Source organism: Abramis brama (assembly GCF_963993115.1).
Source record: "Abramis brama genome assembly, chromosome: 13".
In the NCBI taxonomy this organism is placed as follows: Eukaryota; Metazoa; Chordata; class Actinopteri; order Cypriniformes; family Leuciscidae; genus Abramis; species Abramis brama.
Genome location: NC_139975.1, coordinates 26,187,357 through 26,213,161, shown reverse-complemented (window position 1 = coordinate 26,213,161; position 25,805 = coordinate 26,187,357). Strand labels below are relative to the sequence as shown.

Here is a 25,805-nt window from a genome sequence, read left to right as displayed (position 1 = left end):
GTATTGACTGGTTTCGGTCCAGACTAGATGTCTGAAACGGCCCCAGCTCTGTTTTCTAAGGGGAATAGAATCAAACGTGGGCTTCTGCTACAGCGACCGTAGGAATCATTCATCTATAATTTACTATTAAACTTCATTGAAGGAGAGGTTGAAAAAAACGAAGAAAAAACTTGGATACGAGACATGGCTGGAGATGGTAAGAATCATAATGCAAACTTGCTCAGAGTTCGTCACGCCTTTTGATAGATCTGCAAATAATTACAATCTAAAAACAAATGCGAGAACAGAGGCGGCCTTTGCTGAGGTCCCGAGCTGCAACGCTAGTCTCGACCCGCTAGTGGCCCTTGGGTCTGATGTGAATTTCTGGATGAACTTGTGTCTTAATGAGCATCTCTCACACATTGCTTTTTCTTTTTCTCTCCCCCCCTCCCCCCCTCCCCCCCTCCCCCCCTCCCCCCTCCCTTCCTTCCATTGTAAGCTCTCTCCATCTGCGATTCGACCCATCAGACAGACCGCCAGGCTGTGACTATCTGTCACATTGATCTGAGATTATGGTATCAGTGTAAACACAGAGAGAAAAACACTAGTCGATGGGGTCCCTGCAGCTTCCAGTGATGCATCAGCCTTTGTTTTTGGTGTGAGAATCTCAGAGGAGCGAGCATGGCTTTGGCCCTTGTGATATGTTTTGCTGTTAGCAAGAGCTGGAGATGCTGTGTTTTTAAATATATTTTAGTTGGTAGAGCTCTTTTTGTGGACCCGAGTCAGAGTGTGGTTCATTCGCTTGGTGTGAAAAGGGTTGTGCAAACTTGATGGACAAGAAGAAGCTGTGTTCCCCGTATATATAAAATGTATATATAAAATACATGAAGACTGTTTTTTTTTTATAGGCTTTATAGACAGACAGATTGAGAGTGACTCTTGAAGGACCAGCCACATCCTCTTCTACTGCTATTTGAAGAATTCATCTTCCAGAATACGTTTTAATAAGTTTTGGGAGTTCATTTTTAGTCCATCTCTGAAAAACGGACTTCAGGGTTGGATGTGGTGCTGGTCCTTCAAGAGTCACTCTCAATCTGTCTGTCTATAAAGCCTATAAAAAAACAGTCTTCATGTATTTTACTACGATTCAGCTTGTGATTCTTATTAAGTGGGGGTCATTTTTTAGGATTCTTTGCCTAACCTACTGTAAGTCTCTGAGAGCCTGACACCTTGCACTTCTGGAGACTCCAGGTAGGTTGCAGTTCTGGAAAATGGTGGCGCTGGAGACTTAAGGGTTCCTGATGGTTTCACACTTAATTCTTCACCTTAATTCTTAATTATTTTGCAGTTAACATGTGTCTTTTCTTCTCCACCTGTTTTTGTCTGACCCTGCTGACCCAATGAGTATTTCACTTTCCAATGGTCATGCCTTGACTGCAATTTCAAATTTTGCATTAGTATTGCATCCTTCTCATGGGGATTTAATAATTTTGGACTTTTAAGTCTGAGTTAAATCTCTTTTTTGGCTTATTTTATCTGTAAAAGAAAACGTGCCTAATAATTATGCACACCTGAACAGTGGACCTTTTTTCACCAAGCTGCTTGGCAATTTCCTCGTAGCCCTTTCCAGCCTTGTGGAGGTGTACAATTTTGTCTCTAGTCTTGGACAGCTCTTTGGTCTTGGCCATGTTAGTAGTTGGATTCTTACTGATTGTATGGGGTGGACAGGTGTCTTTATGCAGCTAACGACCTCAAACAGGTGCATCTAATTTAGGATAATAAATGGAGTGGAGGTGGACATTTTAAAGGCAGACTAACAGGTCTTTGAGGGTCAGAATTCTAGCTGATAGACAGGTGTTCAAATACTTATTTGCAGCTGTATCATACAAATAAATAGTTAAAAAATCATATATTGTGATTTCTGGATTTTTTTTTTAGATTATGTCTCTCACAGTGGACATGCACCTACGATGACAATTTCAGACCCCTCCATGATTTCCAAGTGGGAGAACTTGCAAAATAGCAGGGTGTTCAAATACTTATTTTCCTCACTGTATATATATATATATATATATATATATATATATATATATATATATAAGCTTTTAACATAGCTAGGCTTACATGCTTTAAATATATATATATATATATATTTAAAGCATGTAAGCTTAATATATATATATATATATATATATATATATATATATATATATATATAACATAGCTAAGCTTACATGCTTTCTTTTAAACTCATTGTGAACCTATATAAATTATGAATTAAAATACATTAATTTAGATTGCATTAATATAGTAATAGTGATATGTCCTTTCAGCTGCCTTCTCAAGCTTTCGTGGCAGCATCGTTTTGTTCATTTTCTTTTTCTCCAGAGTTAATCATAAACTTAATAAACTTAAACCTTAAAGGTGCCATAGAATGGATTATTTTATTATTTTATAATGTTTCCTGGGGTGCCCTTATAATGTTAGTATGTTTTTTAGATCAAAATTTGTTATAATTTAGAAATAAAAGGCATATTTCCTAGCCTGATTTCATCCTTTGATCTGAACACTCTGTTTGAAGGGGCGTGTCTGCTGTAAGACTGCAGTGTTGTTGCCCACTGCTGTGATTGGCTGACATGCTTGCATATGAAATATCTGGCATTACATGTAGAGCTATCTGGAAAACTTTTACTATTACAGCTTTTATATGTTTTTACTATTACAGCTATCGGGATTAACGAATCATGAGAAGTTTTTTTTAAAGTATTTAGATCTATTCCCATCACATAAAAGGTTTCAGTGATGAGCACTGAGCAGATGACAGCCTGTTGATCGCGTGAATGAAGATCTTATCACTGCAACGCGATATACTGATGCATAAACAGTGTTGAACGACTTTGAAAGAAAGATTATCTGTCTGAACTTGAACAATTACACATCAGAAATTCACATAACCCACTGGTTCTCCAGAGGCTCGGATGAAGGAGCAAAAAAATATTTTTGTGTTCATTTGTACAACCAAACACTGAGCAACTGCCATGCTTCGTTCGCTCGTTTGCAAGCCATGATGTCTCTCGAGGAAAAAACAATATCGCGCTGGATCTAGATAACACAATGTAAATTATCGTTAATAAAATCCCTACTTGCCGCTTGCGGGAATATAACGTTAGTTGAAATTGCCCCCTTCGTCCGTTTGAGACGCCGAGAGAAGCCTGGCTGCTTGATATTGTTGTAACAGTCCGTGGTGAAATGGGCAGAGCAACTAAACAACTTCGAATTAAACTGTAGCGGTATCCGATTATAGATAGATAGATTATAGATAGATCTGCCATTTTCCCTATGATCCTCCTCCTGCTTGTTTCTTCACCTGCAGAACTTCTGATGATTCGGCTGTGCAGTTTCGCCTGGAACTGAGCATGGGCTGGCATATGCAAATTTTTAGAGGCGTACATATTAATGATCCCATCGGTTTCGTCACAGTTGGTGTTATGTGGAGATTCGCCCGTTTTTCAGGGGTGTTTTTCAAAAACGAGATTTAAATAAGAAAGAGAAAACTATGGTGTTTGAGACTCACTGTATGTCATGTCCATGTACTGAACTCTTGTTATTTAACTATGCCAAGATAAATTCAATTTCACATTCTATGGCACCTTTAAGTTGACAGAGAACGTTTATAGCATCTAACCCGGTTTGAATTTGTCTGTTTTTTTTGTTTTGTTTTTTCTCAACTCTAAACCTATTATGAAACTCAGACTTTGTTCAAGTGTGTAACAGACCACAGAAGTCTAGCTAGTGTTTTTTTTTTTTTGTACATCAGATTTCATATTCCCTACTGTTTTGTATAGCACCAGTAAATTGCTTGATTATAAAACATGAATATTTAAAATGTAAATTGTACTAAATATTGTTATTTATTTATTGGAGTTGTTTGAGATATTTTGCTTATGTCTGGAGATCTTTTTGGGTTTGTAACAGCAACATGCATTGACAGAGAATTATTTAAAGCCATGATAAACTAGGAGGTCTGTGCAAATTCTTCCCTTGCTGAATATTAATAAGTGCCTTGATGGCTTTCGCACCGCATAACCTATGATGGATTTGAGAATTATATGTGTGCACCTCTTGTATATGTGTATATAGTGTGACGTGTAATGAGGATAGATTGTGAATGAATGCTAATATATTAATTAGTGAAACTGCTATGATATTTATATAGTTTGTGACTTTAAATATTTACACTTATCTTTTACAATGAAGAGACACTGGCGATATTGCATTTCAGTTTTTTTAACCTTGGCTTAAACATTTTTCTCAGGCTACTAGTTTTCAGACCTATAAGTATCAAACATAAACCCTTATGAAAGCAGATATGTTAACGTTCCTTATTACAGTTATAGTTCAGCAGTGAGATTAATTTACCCAGTTCTTTCAGTCCCGGTGGCCCAGTCCTAGTTGAGTTTGCCCAGGGCCTGCTGTAACTCCTTCAGGGGAACACTTCCTCCTTCCTGTGTTCGTGCAACGTGTGCTTCTTTACGAAAAGAAAGCTATTCCCAGAGCTGCTCTGTCCGGTCTGTTTGGGGACGAGGATACTGTTAATTAGGAATAATGATGATAAGTAAACTTTGTTTACTTTACATCACTATGCTAGGCAAATCTGCAGATCTCTCTCTCTCTCTCTCTCTCTCTCTCTCTCTCTCACACACACACTCTCTCTCCCTCTCTCTCCCTCTCTCTCTCTCTCTCTCTCTCTGCATGGAAGTTAAATCATAAAAAAGTTGGTATAGCACTTATTATAATAATAACTGGGTAATAACTAGGTACTAAGCCTGAACTTACCCCTAAACCTAACCTTAACCCATGAAGTTACCTTATATTAACCAGTACTTTCTTAGGTAAGTACACTGTAAGTTCATGTACTTTAAAATAAAGTGCAACTAAAACGTTTTTTCTACAAAAGTTACATTACATTACATTGGCTGAAAATGTTTATCTTGTTGTAGTGCGTTAATAGATAAACATTTTCATCTGTAATAAAAGGTAAAAAAAGAACCAGGAAATATTTTCTCAGACTTGCCTTTCTCTCATGAAATTCCACAGCTGTTAACCAAAGGTCAACCTTATTTAGACCAAAAGATGGAGAGAAAATGACCTTCTGTTTTGTGTGTGTGTGTGTGTGTGTGTGTGTGTGTGTGTGTGTGTGTGTGTGTGTGTGTGTGTGTGTGTGTGTGTGTGTGTGTGTGTGTGTGTGTGTGTGTGTGTGTGTCTGTATCACACCAATCAGTGCTATTTGCATAGACAAAGGTCACACAGGTTGGTGTTTTGAGAGAACAGCGTATCCCAAGCCCATTGTGTATTTTCTGTAACAGTGTCCTATTTCTTTCAGATGGTATTTGATTATGAGACTTTCACTGTATAGCACACATTGGGTGTCAGGTAGTTTGTAGGGGTTTTTTTCTGTAGCTGACAGTGCCTGAGTGAACAAGTGGCCAATTTTGGATGAAGCTTATGCCATGATTTGTCATGCATCTGTTTTTTTGCTAGCTTTTTCACTTTCCTGGGACAGGTTCCTCTCTCCTTGCTAGTGTTGTCCATGTCTTGCTGGCACAGCTGTAGACCAGAGCGCTTTTTCCTGTCGTAACATAATCTCTAATGAAGTGTCAACATAAAGCAGCCTGCTCTGACCTTTGGAAAGGAGTTTAATTTGCCTCCTTCTGGCATGTTTGACTCCATGTAGAACAATCTTGGATGGCCACGTCTGAGGATACCCTGAGAAGTGAAGTACTTATTGGATTAGAGCGCCGTGGCCTTTCATGAACTCATAAATAATGCCGAGCATGACTGATAACTCTGAGACAAAGCTGAGCAATAGCCTCACGGGTGGAGAAGTAAACAAATGCTTTCTTTTCTTGCACATTTTCTTTCTATTTATATCTTTCTATCTCTGTCTCTCTCTAAATGATGTAGTCTATCATCAGTTGGTTCAGTTGTCTCTTTATTAGTTGGTTCGCCAAAGCAGCATCAGCTAGTGTTGAAAAATGTACAGTATTATACATTTAAAGAAAAAAGAAACGTAGAGATAAATCAGATACCAAGGATATTATTCCCTTTTTCATTTGGAAAAAGGTGTGAATTTAATATAAAGATTTAATTGAGTTGTGTTTTAAAGCATTGAACTAAAATGTAATAGCTGGCATTGTTTTGTTTTTTTAGCTTAACATAAAATTATGTGACAAACCCTTCAGCGATATAAACTTAGGAATTGTTCACTCCAAAATCATGTCAGTTCAAACCTGTATGCTGCTATTTTTTACCATGGAATTTTTTTACCAAAAAATAAATCTTTGTATGGAAAAGAGCAGCATGATCCTTCTTCAGCATCTGTGCACATTTGTATGGTTTAAAATGTGTGTCATATCGGTTGATGAGTGTTCTCCTCCGTTCTTTTCCCTGAAGCCTCCCTGGAACCACACCGCGGACCGGCGAACCGACCGGTCACTCCAGCGCGGCCTCGGGCAGCTCCAGCGAATCGGATAGCAGCTCTGAGTCCGACTCGGACAGCGAGAGCAGTTCTAGCGAAAGTGAATGCAACCGAGCGCCCCGTGTTCCCACACCAGAGGTACTGATCACTTTACCCCCCTCAAATACATACACGCACTGATCCATGGCTTAAGATGTTTGCTAAACTTCTATAAAGCTGCTTTAAAACATTACCATTATTGTAATCTAAATAGAAATCTTACAATATTATGTTTATTTATTTATTTATTTATTTATTTATTTATTTATTTATTTATTATTTATTTATTTATTTATTATTATTATTATTATTATTATTATTATTTTGTGGTGAAGAATGACCCAGACATGTTCTTGACAGGTTTTGGGTAGATTTTCCTCACCCCTTCTGTTAGTGTTATTCACAGTTTTATTGTTTTGTTTGCCTTCTGAACTCTGGGCCCTGAGGTAAATGAATACCAGCTTATGCAATTATTTCTCTTAGATGATTAGAATTCGCCTATTACCAGAAATTTCAAAAGAACTGAGATGAATCTGAGTTAGTCTATTTTCTCCTTTAGCTGAAGGCAAAGAGAGACTTAGGCAGCATTCCCCCTCCGAGTTTTTCTCAGCATGGGTTAGGGGTAGGATTTTTGAAAGGATCTCCTCAAAGGATTAATTGGCAGCTTTAAAGTTGTCCTGCTATAGCCTGCCCGGGGCTTCCTAAGAGCATTACACAAGAGTAAACATCTCTCGGTTCTCATCGCCCCTTCTGTAGCTTTGCTCTCTGCCAGGGATGGCCAATGGGAATCCGTATCTTAGCACTGCAAGCGCTCTGGTCTACAGAAAGATGTTTCTTTTTCAATCGGCGGCACATAGCCCTGATGCCTCAGTGGCGAAATATTGGGAGGCCTGTCAATTTCAACATGCTCAATTGTTAATTCGTTATCTTTGCCAGTGCTTTCACTGTAACATTTGGTAGCTTGTATTGGCGGAAATGTCTCTCTGACAGATGGAGAAATAGCATAGGAGATTGCCTTTTGTCTCAAAACGTACCATCAAGTCTGATTGGAAAGTGCACTGAATTGAATTTCTTACCCTTTGAGTTTAATGGTTAATATGGATGTCCACTCATTTCCACAGCTTCCTTTTCTGAATGATTTGCTATCATTCAGAGCATTCAAGGCAGTGTTTATGGGTTTGTGGGAACTGGGAAAGATTTACTTGTGTCTGGAAACATAATGGTACACAACAATCGGCGTGAGATAATATAGCTGATGAAAACATCTTTGCAGTGAGAGCTGTGAGCAGTCATCAGGACAGGAACAGCATTTCCTCCATTATTCAGGAGTTTTATGACTTCCTCTCTTAATGGCCTTTTCATCATAGCGCCAGCTCATTGGTCCGTGAAAGTCATATGACTGCTTCTCATGAATCTCATGAATCAACACTTGAAGACAGATTAAATCTGTACCGATATGCATCATTACAAATTCCATTTCCATGTTATTTTAAACATGTATCCATTTACATTGTAGACCTCAAAAATCTGATCTGGATTTCATTTCCAGTCTTCTAGACTATCCACAGTGTCATTGAGCAATTGATAAAATAAGTTGTAAATATGCCTAAAACTGTGGTCCACACATTTGTTTTGTCTTTTTCCACTAGCCTGAACCTCCATCAACAAACAAGTGGCAACTAGATAAGTGGCTAAACAAAGTTAATCATCACAATAAAGCACTAATTAACACCCAGTCAGATAGTCATGGGCTTAACAGCTCTCGGCCTGATGAAAGCCAAATCTCTGAGAACCAGAGCTCCAGCAAAAGCAAGCCTAGCACAGCACTGGCACTGGCACTGGCACCAGCAGACCCCAAGGAGAGAACTTTGCTCAGTCCAATCCGAGAGAAAGTCAAACCCAAGACTGTTCAGAAGGCTCCAGAAAACAAAAGCACTAAGGTGAAATCACCAGCTTCAGTGGAGCTAGCACCCCCTAGGAGAAGCACTGGCAAGAAGCAGCCCAAAAAGGTGGAGCGATCTTCCAGCAGCGAGGAGCACAACTGGCCAAGACCAGGAAACTCAAGTTCTACCCCGAAAGAGAAAGAGCCCCCGCCTTTAGAACCACCAAAACCTAGAGGTAAGGGCCCTGGGGTCAAGACGGCTCCAAGAAAGGAACCTCGAACCATCACAACAAACACTGCGCCAACTAATATCACACCTGTTCAAGATAAAAAGAAGCACCGAGGACCCAACAAGATCATCCCCAAGTCTAAGGAATTCATCGAGACAGAGTCCTCTTCATCCGAGTGTCATTCAGACCCCGAGGAACTCATCAAGGTTCAGCTTCCCTGTCCAGGTCCCAACAGCCTAAGCCTGAAATCCAAGGATTGCAACAGCAATATCCTGAGTGTTAGTAGCCTTACCAGCACAAGCAGCACCTCCATTCCTGACCCAGGTGCCTTGGATCTCCTGGAAGAGCCCCTCTTTTCTCCCATCCCCATTGTACAAAATGAACTTCTGTCACCGCTAAGAGATTTTGAGGACATCAAGTCCCTTTGGGTTAAGATCGAACTCAGCTTCCTGTCACGGATCCCGGGGCAAGATCCCCCAGAGCCTCCCCCAACCAAGGCTGAGTGTCGGGAGGTCAGTGTCAAGCACAGACGGCAACAGTCTCCGGCCTCCATCCCTGCAGAAAAGAACCCTAGCAAATCAAAGAGGAAACACAAGGCAAGTGATCAATGTTCTCACTCTCATTTCATGCACTATAATTATAAAATCAAGAACTGCAATAGCAAATGAATCATGTAATTATTATTTTCACTAAGTAGTCATTCAGCAGGTCCTTTTTGCAACATACAAACTGAGATGGTCAAGTAACACATCATTCATAGCTGAAGAATTGGCCCCTTGTCGTGTTCAAATTGCACAATTCATTAGCAGTGCAGATATTTAATTACTATTCATTTTTATTGTTTTATAATATAGTACAGTATCTCATCCAATGTCATGTTTATATCATAGAACTTCCTGGTGTTTCTGTCCAAAGGATCATACAAAAAAAATTAACACTGGCTGGCTAAAAATTGACAGCTCATGGAAGACCATTTGCACATCCAGCGTTTTAGGGCGTTTTCACACCTAGTTCGTTTGAGCACTACAAGTGATATCACACCGATATAACATATGTGATCACCCCGAAAGGACTCAGGGACCCACAAACAAACCATAGTCAGATTACCTAAGGAGGTTAATTCACATCAAGTCCGTTTTGATTTAAGTGCACTAACATTGTGAACACCAAAAGCACTGAGGTCACTTTCATTTCTGGTTCACTTTAACTGAAATGGGTTTGGTTCATTTGAAGTGTACTATATGTGAAAACACCCTCAGTTATTATCCCTGATCTTTAACCACCACCACCACCAGGTTATCCAGACCTCAGTACAGAATTCTGAACACTATCTAACACTATACAGGCTTAGACTATAAAAGATGTTTGTTTGAGTCCTAGTGTAGATGTTTCAACTCGTCCTTCATCCTGCCAAGCTAAATAACATGTTCAATTCTGGACGGTGGTAATTAACCTCTCTCTCTCTCTCTCTCTCTCTCTCTCTCTCTCTCTCTCTCTCTCTCTCTCTCTCTCTCTCTCTCTCTCTCTGCAGTCGGAGCACTGTGACGTGATGAGTGGAGGCAAGAAGCTTCGAATGGACAAAGACGCACTGCTGCTTCCTCCTTGTATTTCGCCCATACACAACCACAAGGTCTCCAGCTCAAAAGAGTGAGTATTCTATACCGACTCGTGGCTGTTGCCTACATTATCACACCATCCCCTAGCTTGTCTCGGGAGCTTGTCTAGTAACTTTTCGTTTTGATTTCCAATGAATTTAGTTCTTTTCAATGGAAGGATTCTCATTAGATTGCATTCAAATTGTTACTGTTTGTTTCTTCAGTGACTCCGCTGAAATCCTCCTTATAAACAGCCCACAATGTTTCGGTTTTTCTTTAACATATGCTGCCAATGTCCCCTGATGTTTTTGCCACATGTGCACAGAGATTTGCCAACTCAGCTTAGTAGCCCACTCTGTCTTATGTCCTTTGAGAGAATGCTGGGATACGCAGGGTGAGCAGCAGGTCACCCTCTCGCGCTGCCTGCCTGCTTTGTCCCACTGCATTACAGTAATTTAACACTGACACCAGCACAACGGCTACTGCTAATTTTAGATATTCAATTAGTGCCGGGACAGGCTAGAGCTCATCAAAGACACACGCATGACAGGGGTCGTGTGCTTGTCCTGTCCGCCTGAGTGCCCACCGCACTGCGACACGACTAGCGGCAGCGAATCTTGATGATACGATCAGCAGTGCTAAGTTAAATTATTAGCCACCGCTAACGTCTATTACTGGAAGTGTTTAGCACCCCGGGCTATTTACTGTTATCACCTGCCCAGTGTGTTTTAAATCAGCTCATTCGACGCATTCACCCTTTTAATTGAATTAGAAAAGCAAAGAAGCCTTTTTATTTAGTGTTGTTAACTGATGAGACTCATGTTTTATAGCATATTTTCAGCCTAATAAACCAAGGTAAAAAAAAAAAGATGCTGCTGTCCAGGACAGTCTGTCTCAGTGGAGCTTCTTTATTTAGCACTTAGGCTAAGTTTAGACATGTAAGCACTTATGTAAATGAATTTAGCCGAGTTTATATCAGAGCACATGCACGTGCCACCACCTTCATTTTCATATGCACATTACCTTTTGTCTGTGCCTTGTTGTTCTAGAAAAAGGACAAAAAGGTACAAAAATGTTGAATTTAAAAGCTTGGACCTAAAGTAGGCTTGGACTAATGTCAAGTAAAAAGAGAACATTTATAACTTATAGACCATAAATATTTCTTACTGGCCATGAAACTGTATTTTTCATTATTGTAATAAAAAAAGGAATTGTCCCTCACATGCAGCATCAAATATACAATAAGCCGACAGGCTCTGTCTCTCTGTGAAACCGCACCTGTCACAAAAACATGGACACATTGTGATTTTGTTTTTCAGAATTTTGTTCTGATGCAAGTAGTAATCCACATATGTGTCGCCACATGGAGTTTTGGTTAGTTCGCATTCGCAAACAGATTTTTGCAGAAGGTTGTATGTCTGAGCAGTCAGCGTTAGATTATCGTTCTCAAAACATTTAATGAGTGGCATCTCTATTCTGACTGATAAAACCAGGCATCACCAAACGGGGTGATGTAGTGCAAAAAGCATTGCATGATCATCAGTCCTAAGATGTTTTCAGAGAACATATTTTCAGAATATAGGCCATTGTGTGGTAACCTCACAAAATGTTATTAGATTTGGGCTTAAAAAACTATTTGGCTATGAGAGTGGGGTAAGAACTTAATTTAAGATACATTCTCTGAAAACAAGTCCTAATATATTTTAGGACGAGGACGATATCTTATTGCTTCTCCTAATTGTACTTAAACAGGATGTCTGTAATTAGGAAATGTTTGATAAGTCTGAGGTATTATGCTGGATTTACATTGCAAGTCCTAAAATCCAATATTTTGTGTCCTGTATGTGCATAGAAAGAAACCTTTGACATGTTTTAAAAAAAAATGTTATTTGTTCCAAGTTCATTGAAGAAGCAACCTCGCAAGCGGGAGGATAAACTGTTACCGCCTCTACTGTCACCGCTGTCGGATGAGCCGGTGGGACGCCCACGGAGGAGCAGTGAATGCAGCTCCCTCAGTCAGGAAGGAAGCACCTCCACCGTCCCAAACACCCTCTCCTCCACCCGCACAATCCCTGCCTCCTGCTCTTCATCGTCGTCCTCGTCACACAAACACCGCAAAGGAGAGAACAAATCCTTCTCCCATTCAAAGACCAGTACTGTAAGTTGGATGGATGGATGGATGGATGGATGGATGGATGGATGGATGGATGGATGGATGGATGGATGGATGGATGGATGGATGGATGGATGGATGGATGGATGGATGGATGGATGGATGGATGGATGGATGGATGGATGGATGGATGGATGGATGGATGGATAGCTCGTTTGAGGTCTTCGCCACATTTCCTGTTTTTTTGCTAAACTAATTACCTTTTTGGAAAGGTTTCAAAATAGCCTTCAAGACACGTGAATGCCTCCCATGAGCCCATCATCCGAAATCAATCCAACTAAATGGCCCTAAAAATAAAAACACTGAGTAGATGTAGAATAGACAAAGAGTGAATGGATCCTTTATGTATTATTCAAGCTGTTAAAGGCTAATCATCATTTTAATGTTCTCTTGCGTTTCCAGGATGAAGATGGTCACAGCAAGCCATCCGGTGGTTTTCATGGCAATGGTCAGTCGGACACAGACCTCTGGTCAAACCCTTCAACACTGTCCATTGAGCACATGGAGCCCAGGAGACCTAAACTCACATTTAATAACACGTATGTAACAGCCATGTGATTATTTTGGGTAATAACTGACGTATGCATTACGTGTTCCTTAAACTGTGTTTCAATTGTATAGTAGCTCTACATATTTGAGGTTCGTGTTTATGCGCACAATTGCAGATACGTGAAAAACAAACCAATCTTTATATGATTACAGAGTTCACAATGCAGATTACTACATGCAGGAAGCCAAGAAGTTGAAGCACAAGGCAGATGCTTTGGTAAGTCTATTTATAATTAATCTTTATGCCAGCAAAAAAGTTTAACCATAAAAAAAAAAATGGTTACTTGAAATAAAATAAACATTAACTATATATATATATAACTTATTTCAACATTTTCATTTAGTTTAACTTGATGTACTAAAATAACTAAAATTAACCTAAAACTGAAATAAAAATGAATGAAAACTATATAAACATATATTATTATTATTATTTTATTTTTGTATTGTTTATTGTTGTTGTTGTGGTGGTTAAAAATATAATATTACTACTACTACTACTAATAATAATAATAATAATAATAATAATATATTTTTAATTTTAAAAAGTCAAGCAAAATTTCTAGTGATAGGTTTTTCTATCTTTGTTTTCCGCTCTAAAAGATTGCTCAGATTTGTTCAGCTACAAATTGCTCTTTGTGAATGCAACATCTATAAGGCATTATGATAGTCTGGGAACCCTGAATCTGAAATCTTGGCAGCTAAACCCTGCTGGTAACATCCTTCAGATCTCTTCCGAAACTCTAGAGTAGACACATGCGAAATTATGAAGTCTTTTACTCAGGAGAATAATCTGCAACGCCAGAGACTCCATTCAACTCTCCCTGCAGCCTAGGAGAAATCAGCGCAATCTTTAGCGATTTTTCTTTCCAATGGGAAGTTAGCACTCAGCGAGAGTAGATGAAAAATTCCTGTCACACTGCTCTTAACTACACGGACACATAACCCTTCCGCTACGGAGAGCCATTAGCAAGCTGAGAAAAAGCTCTCTCGGCAGACCTTATATAATTGAAGACTTTCCAATCTAGGCGAGTGAGAGCCCTTGTGTCTGCCCTTAGCATCCATAAAGCAGGAGCTTTGTTAGAGATTTACAAAACAGAACCCCCAGAACCCCTAATAATTGGATCCAGGCAATTATCTCTGGAGACATTGTCCATTATCGCAAGTTACATCCTCTCTGTCATAAATCGCTATGACGATGTATAGGCCTAGTCATGAATACAAAGTAAAGGGAATTGATTGCCAGCGCTACATGAGCGTAGTGGCAGGCGTGTAATGAATCCCTCGCTTCGTATTGAAGGGCTCACTTGAAAACGAATGGACTCGGCTCCAGAGGTGCCGGCGGAGGCAAGTGGTCAGTAAATCTATTTTACGCTCCTATGGAGATGAGATATACTCTTATTGTTTGTAGTTGTCTGCGTGAGTTGGATGCTGTTGGGGTTTTTTCGGAGGCAGGCGTAATGTGGTTTCGGGCTATTGATTCGTTTGTGTTTGAGAAACGAGACATAAGAGTTCAAGTTAGCCTTTACGAGGTCGTACCGATAAGTCAGGGTGAAAAGCATAATCCCTAAATGTGGAGAAAATCACTTCGCACTACTTTACCGCACAAAATGAACTGCTCTGAATCATAAACTTGTCGTGAAGTTGGAGATATATGCCAGTCCGGAGGCCATAAATCTGCACGTTGCAGCACTATCATAGAGACCTGCATTATATCTTGAGACATAAGAGAATTACCTCAGTCTAATGGCTTTATTTTCGCCTCTGATGATATCTGTTTTCTATATGCCTTTACGAGCTTTGAAAATGACCTCAGTCTTTTTCATTCGCATAATTATCTCAAGTAACGCCACTTTTGCTTCACAGATGGACAAGTTCGGCAAAGCTGTGAATTACGCAGACGGGGCGCTCTCGTTCATCGAATGTGGCAACGCCATGGAACGGGACCCGTTAGAGGCCAAGTCACCTTACACAATGTACTCAGAAACCGTAGAGCTCATCAGGTCAGTGCCCTCTTCATATCTTGATAAATCAAAAATAAAAGATGGTTGTCATTATACGTCCTATCAGGTTTGTGTAACTCATGTACTTTTGTTATTTAAGGTACGCAATGAGATTAAAGAACTTCACCAGTCATTCCGCCACAATAGCTGAGAAGAAGCTCGCTGTACTGTGGTAAGTTTGCTCTATTTGATCATATATACCGTTCAAAAGTTTAAGGTCAGTACGATTATTTTTTGTATTGTTTTTTGGAAATAAATGAATACTTTAAATATTAAATTAAAGACATTAAATTGATTGAAAGTGACAAAGCTTTCTGCTTACCAAAGAATTCTGAAAAAAGTATCAGTTTTCACAAAAATATGAAGCAGCACAACTGTTTTCAACATTGATAATAATGAGAAATGTTTCTTGAACATCAAATCAGCATATTAGAATGATTTCTGAAGGATCATGTGACACTGAAGACTGGAGTAATGATGCTGAAAATTCAGCTTTGATCACAGGAATAAATTACATTTTAAAGTGTATTCCAATAGAAAACAGTTATTTTATATTGTAATAATATTTCACATATTTTTTTATCAAATAAATGCAGCCTTGGTAAGCAGAAGAGACTTATTTCAGAAAAAATCTTGCCAATCACAATCTTCAATCTGATTGGCTAGCTCAGAGTTTCCAGAAATTTAGGATGCACAAGTTTTGCTTACAAGGCTTCTGCAATGATCACTTTAGAGGAAGAGCTACTTGCTTGATTCTTACAAAGTTTGCGAAGCTCATAGAATCGAACTTTAGCAAGTAAACATTCTGTCCTTGAGAATATCCCTACATTCCGCTTTGCTTCGAGAGTTACGCGGGTTATATGACATTACCCACCCTTAAACGTCACAGAAAAAGATGAATCATGGTTAATCACTTTTAAATGTCAATTAGAAGAACCTTTCTTGACTATGTAGCCAGAATGACCCACAATGTTCTCAAGACGTTATGCCAATAGTCTGGAGATATCAGATTAAAGCAGTGCCTATTTGAGAGAAAACTATTTTATTTAAAGTGTCATATGCAGTTCTACACCCAACATGCATGGAGGTCAAAATGCAAATTGCATTGATAACGCAACTGATGTAGTTGTTTTGAAGTGGTGTAAGCGTTCGGGCCTTCTAAGGGCGTTAGGGGTGGTATTATAACTCCAACGCCGTTCCCCGCGTACCATCAGAAGCTAAATCCAGCGCTTTGCTCTAGCAGCCAGTTAAATCTCCTCTCAGCCATCGCTCGACGACAATCATCCGTATCTGGAAGGAAGCTTTAAAACACTGCTAAAGCGCTTAATCAGCTTAGAGTGGATCATTATTCCTGTATTTCATTAAGCTATTAGAGGATAATGAAAGATTTCCACATGGTGACGGCAGAAACATATTCTCGCCCAGATAAAAGCCGCCCGTGCTCTGCCTGCCTGTCACGCCGCGGCGGTGGCGGCTTGTTTATTCTGAATGTCAAGGTTAGTTTTGCGCTTATAGCGGAATGACAGTCATCAGGGCAGATTGGAATTCAGCTGCCAGTCTTTCTGGCTTGTTAATGAAAGCCGTCTAGCAGCCGAAAGGGATTTTCAAAGGCTGCTGCGTTTATGATTTATAAACCTGGGTCGAGGACATAATACTGTTCGGGTGATATTATACGCATTTGAGAGAGCTGTGAAAAGATGTTTACTCTCTGGCTTCAGATATATTAGGCCAATAGATTTTGACCTGTGATGTAGGGAAATGTTTCACGCACAATGAAGACGCATCAACAAGATGCTATAAAAGACCTTTTCAATTCTGTCCGGCTTTAGGGGGGATAGACACCTTGCTTATATATTAATGTGACTTTAGTAGTTTGGACGCGTCAGAAATGTGAGAAAGCTAGTTTTGGTTTCATGGGGCTGTGCATATGTCCCAAGCATCTGGTGTCTCGCAAGCATACTGTTGAAAGGTCAGCCACCCCATGATACTGGCTGCTTTTTCCTCACTGCTCATATTGATGCACACTGATGCTTATGATAATACTGTTGTTGTTGTTGTTTTTGTTGTTGTTGTTGTTGTTGCAAGTTTTGCTATAGGGTTTTTTGGCCCTGTGAATTTTCACAATTGATAGTATTCAACTACTAACTGTGTCCAACTGTGGGCATACGTGCATCACAGGATCATTTGTTTTGTTTTGAACATTCACCTGAAGACATTCCACCTTATCTCAAAGTTTGTATTGTTTTTAATAACACTCTATGGTGGAAATGAAATTTTTGGAATAAAACAGCCGACTCCTTTAAAAGCCACATTCACACAGCAGCAGAATACAGGTGTCAGTTGTTGTACGGTTATGTTCACACACAGTTCAGTTTCTTACGGTAGTGACAACCGCATTTTATTACCGTATAACTCACACCCGTACATTTTCAGGACTCACAACCGCATTCTATTACCGTATTACACACACCCGTACATTTTCAGGACTCACAACCGCATTCTATTACCGTATTACACACACCCGTACATTTTCAGGACTCACAACCGCATTCTATTACCGTATTACACACACCCGTACATTTTCAGGACTCACAACCGCATTCTATTACCATATTACTCACACCCGTACATTTTCAGGACTCACAACCGCATTCTCGGAAAGTCTGCGCTGTGTGAACGGATTCGGACCGGACAACTAGCTAACAACGTGTGTTGTGGGTTTTCGTGTGACTCAAATGCTCCACTCTCCACACGGATATAGCCTAATAGCTGCTGTCGGTTAATGAAGATTTAACGGATGAACCTGGGGCTCGATTGGACACTTGTCGTGTCAAAAGTGATAAGACTTTTCAATTCTATGGACGTCGCCATCTTTGGTCCTGACGCTATGGGTACTGGTTAGAGAGCATGGGCTTGATTCCCATTGGACATTCATACAGACAGTATTCGAGACGCTACTGTAAGTTGCTGTTTGAACGGGACGTTTCGAGACTCCTGTAAGTAAATGTGGCTGTCAATCCCAAAAACTGACGGTGTGAATGTAGCCTTTGTCTTGCTAAAGCGAATTTCATGGATCCTAAAAACAATGTTTTCACATTTTTTGTAGGATTTGACAGAATTACCATTTGATTAGAAAAAAAACGATTCATTTATATTGTTATTATCTCTTTATTTACTTCACATTTTGTTTAATATATCATCTCAAGCTGTTCATTAACACTGTAGTTAATATACTGTATAAAATTGTTGGTCATAATGGAAATGATGGCACAATTGTGGGAACGTCATCATGATGGTTGAAGTTCATAATAATGTTTTTAGAAATGCAATCAAATTTTTCTATGATGGATTTTTATATTTTAAGACAAAAAGTCTAGGTCTGTGACAAGAATAAAACAATCAAATCAACACAAAATCATTAAAGAAATTATCATACATAATTAATAATGGCATGGTTAAAAATGTCCAGTTTTATTGTAATCTTAATATAACAAAAAGTTTGATTTAATAATAATCAAATCAGTGGGATATAAAAGTGCACAAAGCTAAAAAAAAACACCCATGCATTGCCTTGATGAAGCTACATTAGTATTCATAACAGCGTCTTTCAATATTCCTAGAATACGTTAGGCAGGATCTTAATGGCACATAATGATTATTTTCTCTTTTTCAGCAATCGATGTTTGTCACTTCTGTACTTGCGAATGTTCAAGTTGAAGAAAGATCACGCAATGAAGTATTCACGCTCACTAATGGAGTATTTCAAGGTAAACCCCATGCCTTTGTTTCTCGCAAATAAGTAAAAGAGCCAGAGATCTTGGTTTTTGACTGCATATTTATTTGAATAGCATGTTCTCATGTATTATGCATCCCATTATTACAGGTACACCATTAAATTGTAAACTAATTATGCAATTCATTTGCACGAGACGTACAATGTTTGCATTTTCCGATTACGTGCTGTCTGTTTATAAATAATGTTCTCAACCTACGTTTTCTTGTTCCCTCAGAATTCTGCGAAAAGTTCCCAAGCACCTTCACCGTGGGGAGCCAATGGAAAGTACGTGCATTTTTCCTCTCCTTGTCCTTTTGTATTTCTGCCAGCTTATGAAAAGATTCTGCCAGCTTATGAAAAGATTCCATCTTGCTTGAGAACAGCCTGAAACTTCCTCCCGCTGCCAAGTAGGGGGGAAAAAAAGTATAGTGTGAGATATGAAACCTCAGTCATGGTTTCTTGACATCAATGAAAGGACATGAAGAGATGAACTCTGGGAAAGCAGCATCGCTTCCATGTCAGCTCCATGGCAACTGAGTACCAATGGGGTGAGCTGGTGCGAGAGGCGCTGTGTTTGACTGTGTGTGTGTGTCTGATCTGGCCTTTAGCAGGACACAACCCAGGCCCGCTGTTCGCCTGCCAACCTGCCTGTCAAGAGCTATTAGCCTCACCGGTCCGGCCCCTGCAGCCACTACATTAGCAATAAAGAGTGTGATCAACACATCCATCCTCAACCTCCTCCTCATCCCTACCATCATGAATCTTTTTTGCTTTTTTTTTTTTTTTGCCTCCGAGGGAGTTTATTTATCTTAGCAGAGCCCTGAAACCCGTTGCGAACGGGCCTGGCTGTTGACAGGGCGCATAATTTAGCCGGCCGAGGCTTGAGTGTGTTTTCATTTTTCAGTGGATTACAGGCCACTGAACCAGATTGTTTGGGGTTGCAGGACTAAAGAGACCAATGAATATGTGTGCCGATGGTTGTCTGGAGGGACGACTGTGTCTGCAGGTTACTGTTGAGAATGTACTGAGATACTGATTAAAGGGTTGTTGGGTAAATATAAAGAATCGTATAGCTGGCGGTAGTGGTGCTACCCTTGTGAATAAGTGATTTATTGTATTGAATGTGCACTTGAAGGGTACTTCAAATCTTAAAAGTATATTTTTTAAAAATCTGTACTTGCAGATAATATAATATTAATGAAAAAAAAACACTGTAAAGAAGTATATGATCAAAGTTAAGTTAAGCAATTTTCAACTTTTTTTTATGTTATACAAGATTTAAGTTGAAATGACTTAAAAATCCAAGTTGATTGTACTTAAAAATGTAAGGCAGCATTTTTGTTTTACAATGAAGGCTACTTAAGGGAGTACACTTTTTTTGACTATTTCTTAACAAACTTAACTAAACTTTTAAAAAGTGTCCTTGTAATTAAACAAAAAAAGTGTTACTTTAAAGTACATATTAAATCATTGTTTTAATAATCTTGCTTGCATGATTTAAAGAAGTGCACTGTGTTGACTAACATACTAAATCACATGTGGTAACACTTTACAATAAGGATCATTAGTTAGCGTGAACTAATAGTGAACTGCACTTATACAGCATTTATTGATCTTTGTTAATGTTAATTTCAGCATTTACTAATACTTTAATAAAATCTTGTTAACATTAGTTAATGCACTGTGAACTGACATGAACAAACAATGAACAGCTGTATTTTATTAACTAACATTAACAAAGATGAACAAATACAGTAACCAGTGTATTGCTCATGGTTAGTTCACGTTAGTTAATACATTAACTAATGTTAATTAATGAACCTTATTGTAAAGTGTTACAGCACATGTAAAGTGCTTTATTATCAACTGTAGTCTGTTATTTTATGGTACATTGAAAGTTAATATATACTAAATTGCAACTTCATCATTACAAATGCGTAATTACAAATACATGACACTAGTTTCATTGGAAAGCCACAGCCAATCAGAATATAGAGCAATGTGGCGCAGGATATTTCTCCAATGAGAATTCACTGTGGGCGGGGTTACCATTACTCTTAAAATTAAATGTTCTTTATCAGCATCTATATGGTTCCATGCAGAACATTTAATATTTATGGAACCATTCTATTGCACAGAATGTTCTTTATAGTGTCAAAAGGTTCTTTCATTAAAATGTTCTTCATGTTTTTTTAAGAACTGTTGACTGAAAGGTTATTAGGGGAACACAAAAATAGTTATTCTATAGTATTGCTACGAATACCCTTTTGGCATCTTTATTTGTAAGAATGAAGCATAAAAATATACAGAAACTGAGCAACGAACTTTCTTTTAATGTGTCGCTTGTCACTTACCTTTGAAAGATAGGAATGATCCGTTTTGAGGGTATGGAAAGTGCCGGCTCAGTTTGAAATTATTCTGGTATACAGCGGATTGGATTTTCCCAAATTCTCATTGGTCAATGTTTCATCTGTGTCCTACCAGGAGCACAGGTACCCCGTCTCCCATGTCCCTGAGTCCATCTCCTGTCAGTTCGGTCAGCAGCGGCACTGGAGTGATGGGCTCTTCCTCTGCCTCTGGAAGTGTGGCCATTCCCCAACGCATCCACCACATGGCAGCCAGCCATGTCAACATCACCAACAACATCCTGCGCAGCTACGAACACTGGGAAACCTCTGACAAGCTGGCCCAGGAAAGTCAAGGTAGGATGGGTTTTGAGTTATATTTCAGGTTTTATTGTTCAGTAGACAGCTTGTACAGACACTTGTTTAGACTGCAAGTACAGAGTGGAGCAGAGCGATAAATACTGAGATATATATACAGAGATTTTGTTGGGATATAACATTAAGCAATGCTGTTTAGATGAAAGCGACGAAAGGCTATAAAGGAAGTGTTGTGCGGAAAGCCCTTATATGGAGATGATTTGGGCGTGTTTTATGCCAATGACTAACCTCATGCACGCACACGCTCATTTAAAGCTGGGCTCAGTAGTTTCGGGATTTCTTCGCTGTATTCTCGCTTTTTGCTCGCAGGTTTCTCTCTAGAGCTCCCCCTACAGCTTCGGAATTAGATATTTGACAACACTGTTGTAAAAACTCGTTGGCGATTCTCAGACACCATGGCTAGTAGATCAACGACATCAAAGCACATGGGACATTCTTTAAAACGTCTTCTTCATTCGGGTTCGAACAGTGTGAGGGAGCGCAATAATGACAGCATTTTAGCATATTTCTTTTGGCCGTAAAGCAATTGTTTACATCGCAAGACCTGATATCACGCGATACTTCCTGACGCAGCGGCCGGCCGGCTCAAAGTTGCAAGTGATTTTCCGGATTTTCCGCTCACGGGCACCGGGGGGTGCGAAACGACCACCATTCAACCCGAAATAAGTAATAGAACCATTCCAATGACTCCGAAGCTGTTCAGTTAAGGCAAAAAAGTTACTTAGATCACCTTTAAAATACTCCAAATTCATTAACATTAGAATGAGGTTAAAGTCGACATGAAACCGAAATTGACCCTATTTACTTTGTTAGCGCATATTACTAGTCTTGTGGTGAACAATTCATCTGTGCAAGTTAATACACAGAAACAAATAGTTTGCCGTGGTAATCTTTAATCAAAATCTGAAAAGTTACTTCCGGTCTGGAATGGCGTTCCTTCTCTGATGACGTCAGTTTGACGACTTGGGTTGAAAACGCTTAACCACTCCCCTCAAATCGTTAGTCTGCTATGAACAGAGATGGAGAGGAGGAGCGCTAAAGTGAAACCCTGCCCTCTGTTCAATATTCCATTTCACTTGGAAATACGTCACAACACTGGAGAAAAGTCGATTGCAACTTCCAGTTCACAGGGACTTTAAGAACAAAAATGCGGACGCACGTGTTTTAGGTGGACATTTCTGAATGTACAGGAAAGATTAGTGAAAAAGACCCATTCTTTTAAACTGTTTCAGGAAATATACTGAGAAGAGCAATGCGTACAAGATTTATCAAAGTTGATCAAATTTCAATGTATATTTTTTAGCTATAGTCGAGAGACAATTCGTCATTCGCCTACCATTTTTAGGGCTTTTATATCTTGCATTACAAAACAATCATTGAAGTGACGAATTACTTTCCCAAATTCTCCTAAAATCTCTCCCTCGCGGATGAATCTCATTCGTCTTCGCTGTCATAAACTGTATCTCTGTGTTATATAAGAAATTCACCTCTCACACTTGCAGTGACTCAACATTTTGATATGAACCACCAGAGATATGAAAAAGCCACTATGCTAATTGCATTTGAGATCTGATGTGGTTTGTCATTCCCTCTCTTTCGTTCTCTCTCTCTCTCTGTCCTCTGGAGGAGACTAATTAAAACGCTCTGAGACCCCGCGTGTTGTACGAGGTCTCCCCCGCCTCAGAAATCAGCCGTAATAAACTCTCTCTCAACTTCCCCTCCTCAGTGTCTTTCCTAGAAAGGAACGCAGTTAAAGGCTGGTGGGTACGAGCTTTGGTCAGAATGATAGTGGGATTGGCTCATTATGACAGTAGCAGGTCCTCGGGCGCGTACATGACTCTTTAGTCTGTTGTTGTCGTCTGTTTGCTAATTGCTGCAGTCATTAGTAGGTGGCAGTGATGTCATCAGATACTCACGTTATCTTCAGGCTAAACTTAAGAAGATTCACATTGATGTTTCTCTTTGATTTTCAGTGCCCGTGAAAATTTAATTAAAGATGAATGGGTAGTTTTTTTTATTTTCTTTTTATTGATTTTTCTGTGACAGTGAAGAAAGAATTATTATTTTTAATTATTATCTTTATTGTAGTTTTTTATTTTTTTATTTTTATTTTTTTATCATAGCTGCATGAACACTAGTGGCTGAAAGGGTTAAAAAAGACATTTCTTAACTTAACTTTCCCCCGCCAGTGTTTATTTTTTAAGTTGCCAGCCAGCGCCAGCATTTTTCATCATTTTCACAAAAATGTCACGGCCCCCTGAATATTTTGTTGTATGATCTGAACATGCAATATATCAAAAGAGAGAACAGAGCCTTTGCTTTTAAACACACACACACACACAGAGAGAGAAAAAAATAATAATTCTATGCTAGCTTCATGAATTCTTTTTTATCAACACTTGAATCTGGGTAAGATTCATAAAAAAAGTAACATTTTGTACAAAAAGCAAAAAAAAACCTTTTTTTTGTGAAAGACTACAATATGCATAGGCAATGCTTTTATCACTTGTTTCTGAATCTTTTTCGCCTGTAAAAAGTGATAATTTGACTTAATATAAAAAAATTGAGGAAACCCGTTGCCTTAAAATTATTAAGTAAATAAACTTAGTGCTTAATCGAAAAAATTAAGTAATGTGGAATTGTCAAGTTCACATAACTTATTTTTTTCAATTAAGCATTACGTTTATTTACTTAATAATTTTAAGGCAATGGGTTTACTTAAAAAAAATTAAGTAAGTGAACTGAACATTTTTTACAGCGTGGAGATTCTCGTCTCTTTCAGAAGATGTGTAATAGCGCCCCCTACCATGTAACAGTGAAAACATGGATTGACAGAAAATTCCTGCAATGTTGGGAAAGCGTTGTGTCATAAATTACGGAAAATTCCGTCAATGGCGGGGGAAAGAGTTAAGATAAATTCTTAAGAATCTTGATACTTAATGGAAAACATACGATTATTAGAAAAAAGTAAGCACCCCTAAACATACACGTCACGTAAGAAGACGTATGAAAATGTTCAAATTACATTGTATTAATTAGCCACCAAAATGTAAAATAGTTATGAATTGCCACGAGATTGTTCTGGGATGCTCCTATAAGCAATTTTTGAAAAAGTTCACCCTAAAATGAAAATTCTTTAATCATTTACTCACCCTCAAGTTGTTCCAAAACCTGTATGCATTTCGTTCTTCTGCTGAACACAAAAGAAGATATTTTGAAGAATGTCTGTAACCAAATTGATTGACTTCCATTGTGAAAAAAAATACTATGGAAGTCAATGGTGCCCCTCAACTGTTTGGTTATCATTATTCTTCAAAATATCTTCTTTTGTGTTCCACATAGAAATTTAAACAGGTTCTGGAACAACTTACAGAATGAACTATCCCTTTAAGAAGTCCTCAAATATATTCTTAAAGCAGGGCTCAGTAGTTTCGGGATTTCTTCGCTGTATTTTCGCTTTTTGCTCACAGGTTTCTCTCTAGAGCTCCCCCACAGCTTCGGAATAGATATTTGACAACACTGTTGTAAAAACTCGTTGGCGATTCTCAGACACCATGGCTAGTAGATCAACGACATCAAAGCAGATGGGACATTCTTTAAAACGTCTTCTTCATTCGGGTTCGAACAGTGTGAGGGAGCGCAATAATGACAGCATTTTAGCAGATTTCTTTTGGCCGTAAAGCAATTGTTTACATCACGAGACCTGATATCACGCGATACTTCCTGACGCAGCGGCCGGCCGGCTCAAAGTTGCAAGTGCGGATTTTCCGCTCACGGGCACCAGGGGGCTGCGAAACGACCACCATTCAACCCGAAATAAGTAATAGAACCATTCCAATGACTCCGAAGCTGTTCAGTTAAGGTAAAAAAGTTACTTAGATCACCTTTAAGATCTTTTTTTGTCTGAATACATGACTACTTTTGAATGCCGTCAATGGACCCACATGCTCTTTGGGTTAGATTAGTAGTTACGTCTTCTTGCCAGCAAGCTGCATCTGCTTTGTTGTTGGTTTTTGCTGTCAGTGCCACACTAAAAATGGCACTTAGTGTCCAAAAGATCGTCAACAGCTGTTATATATAATTTACCAGAGTCTCAAACTTCCCTTGATGACGATCACTGATGTGTGTGTCTCTATCTCTCTCTTCTGCCAGAGTTCTTTGTGGAGCTGGACTCAGTAATGGAACCGTTGACGCAGCACAGCAGCATGACAGAACTGGTGCGCTACATACGCCAAGGATTGCACTGGCTTCGGCTGGAGGCCCATTTGTTATAGTGCTGGCACTTCCACTGTGCTCTTCCTCTCTCTCTATCTTTCTCTCTCCCACTCTCTTCCCCACCGTTCATCACTACCTCCACCATCTTTGCCATCTACAACCCT

At 39.1% G+C, this 25,805-nt stretch overlaps 1 protein-coding gene across 1 annotated transcript in view; it reads left to right on the top strand.

Moving 5' to 3' along the window:
- The window catches only part of aff2 (AF4/FMR2 family, member 2), a 233,243-nt gene that overhangs the window by 206,840 nt on the left and 598 nt on the right, over positions 1 to 25,805 (top strand). The window contains exons 10-21 of the mRNA XM_084133214.1: positions 6,433 to 6,595; positions 8,146 to 9,204; positions 10,140 to 10,255; positions 12,103 to 12,361; positions 12,779 to 12,915; positions 13,079 to 13,142; positions 14,792 to 14,928; positions 15,029 to 15,100; positions 18,602 to 18,695; positions 18,939 to 18,988; positions 21,188 to 21,405; positions 25,579 to 25,805. The exon at positions 25,579 to 25,805 is cut by the window's right edge and continues 598 nt beyond it. Of these exons, the coding sequence (XP_083989340.1) occupies positions 6,433 to 6,595; positions 8,146 to 9,204; positions 10,140 to 10,255; positions 12,103 to 12,361; positions 12,779 to 12,915; positions 13,079 to 13,142; positions 14,792 to 14,928; positions 15,029 to 15,100; positions 18,602 to 18,695; positions 18,939 to 18,988; positions 21,188 to 21,405; positions 25,579 to 25,700 (2,491 nt within the window). The 3' untranslated portion in view covers positions 25,701 to 25,805. The remainder of the gene's footprint in view (positions 1 to 6,432; positions 6,596 to 8,145; positions 9,205 to 10,139; positions 10,256 to 12,102; positions 12,362 to 12,778; positions 12,916 to 13,078; positions 13,143 to 14,791; positions 14,929 to 15,028; positions 15,101 to 18,601; positions 18,696 to 18,938; positions 18,989 to 21,187; positions 21,406 to 25,578) is intronic.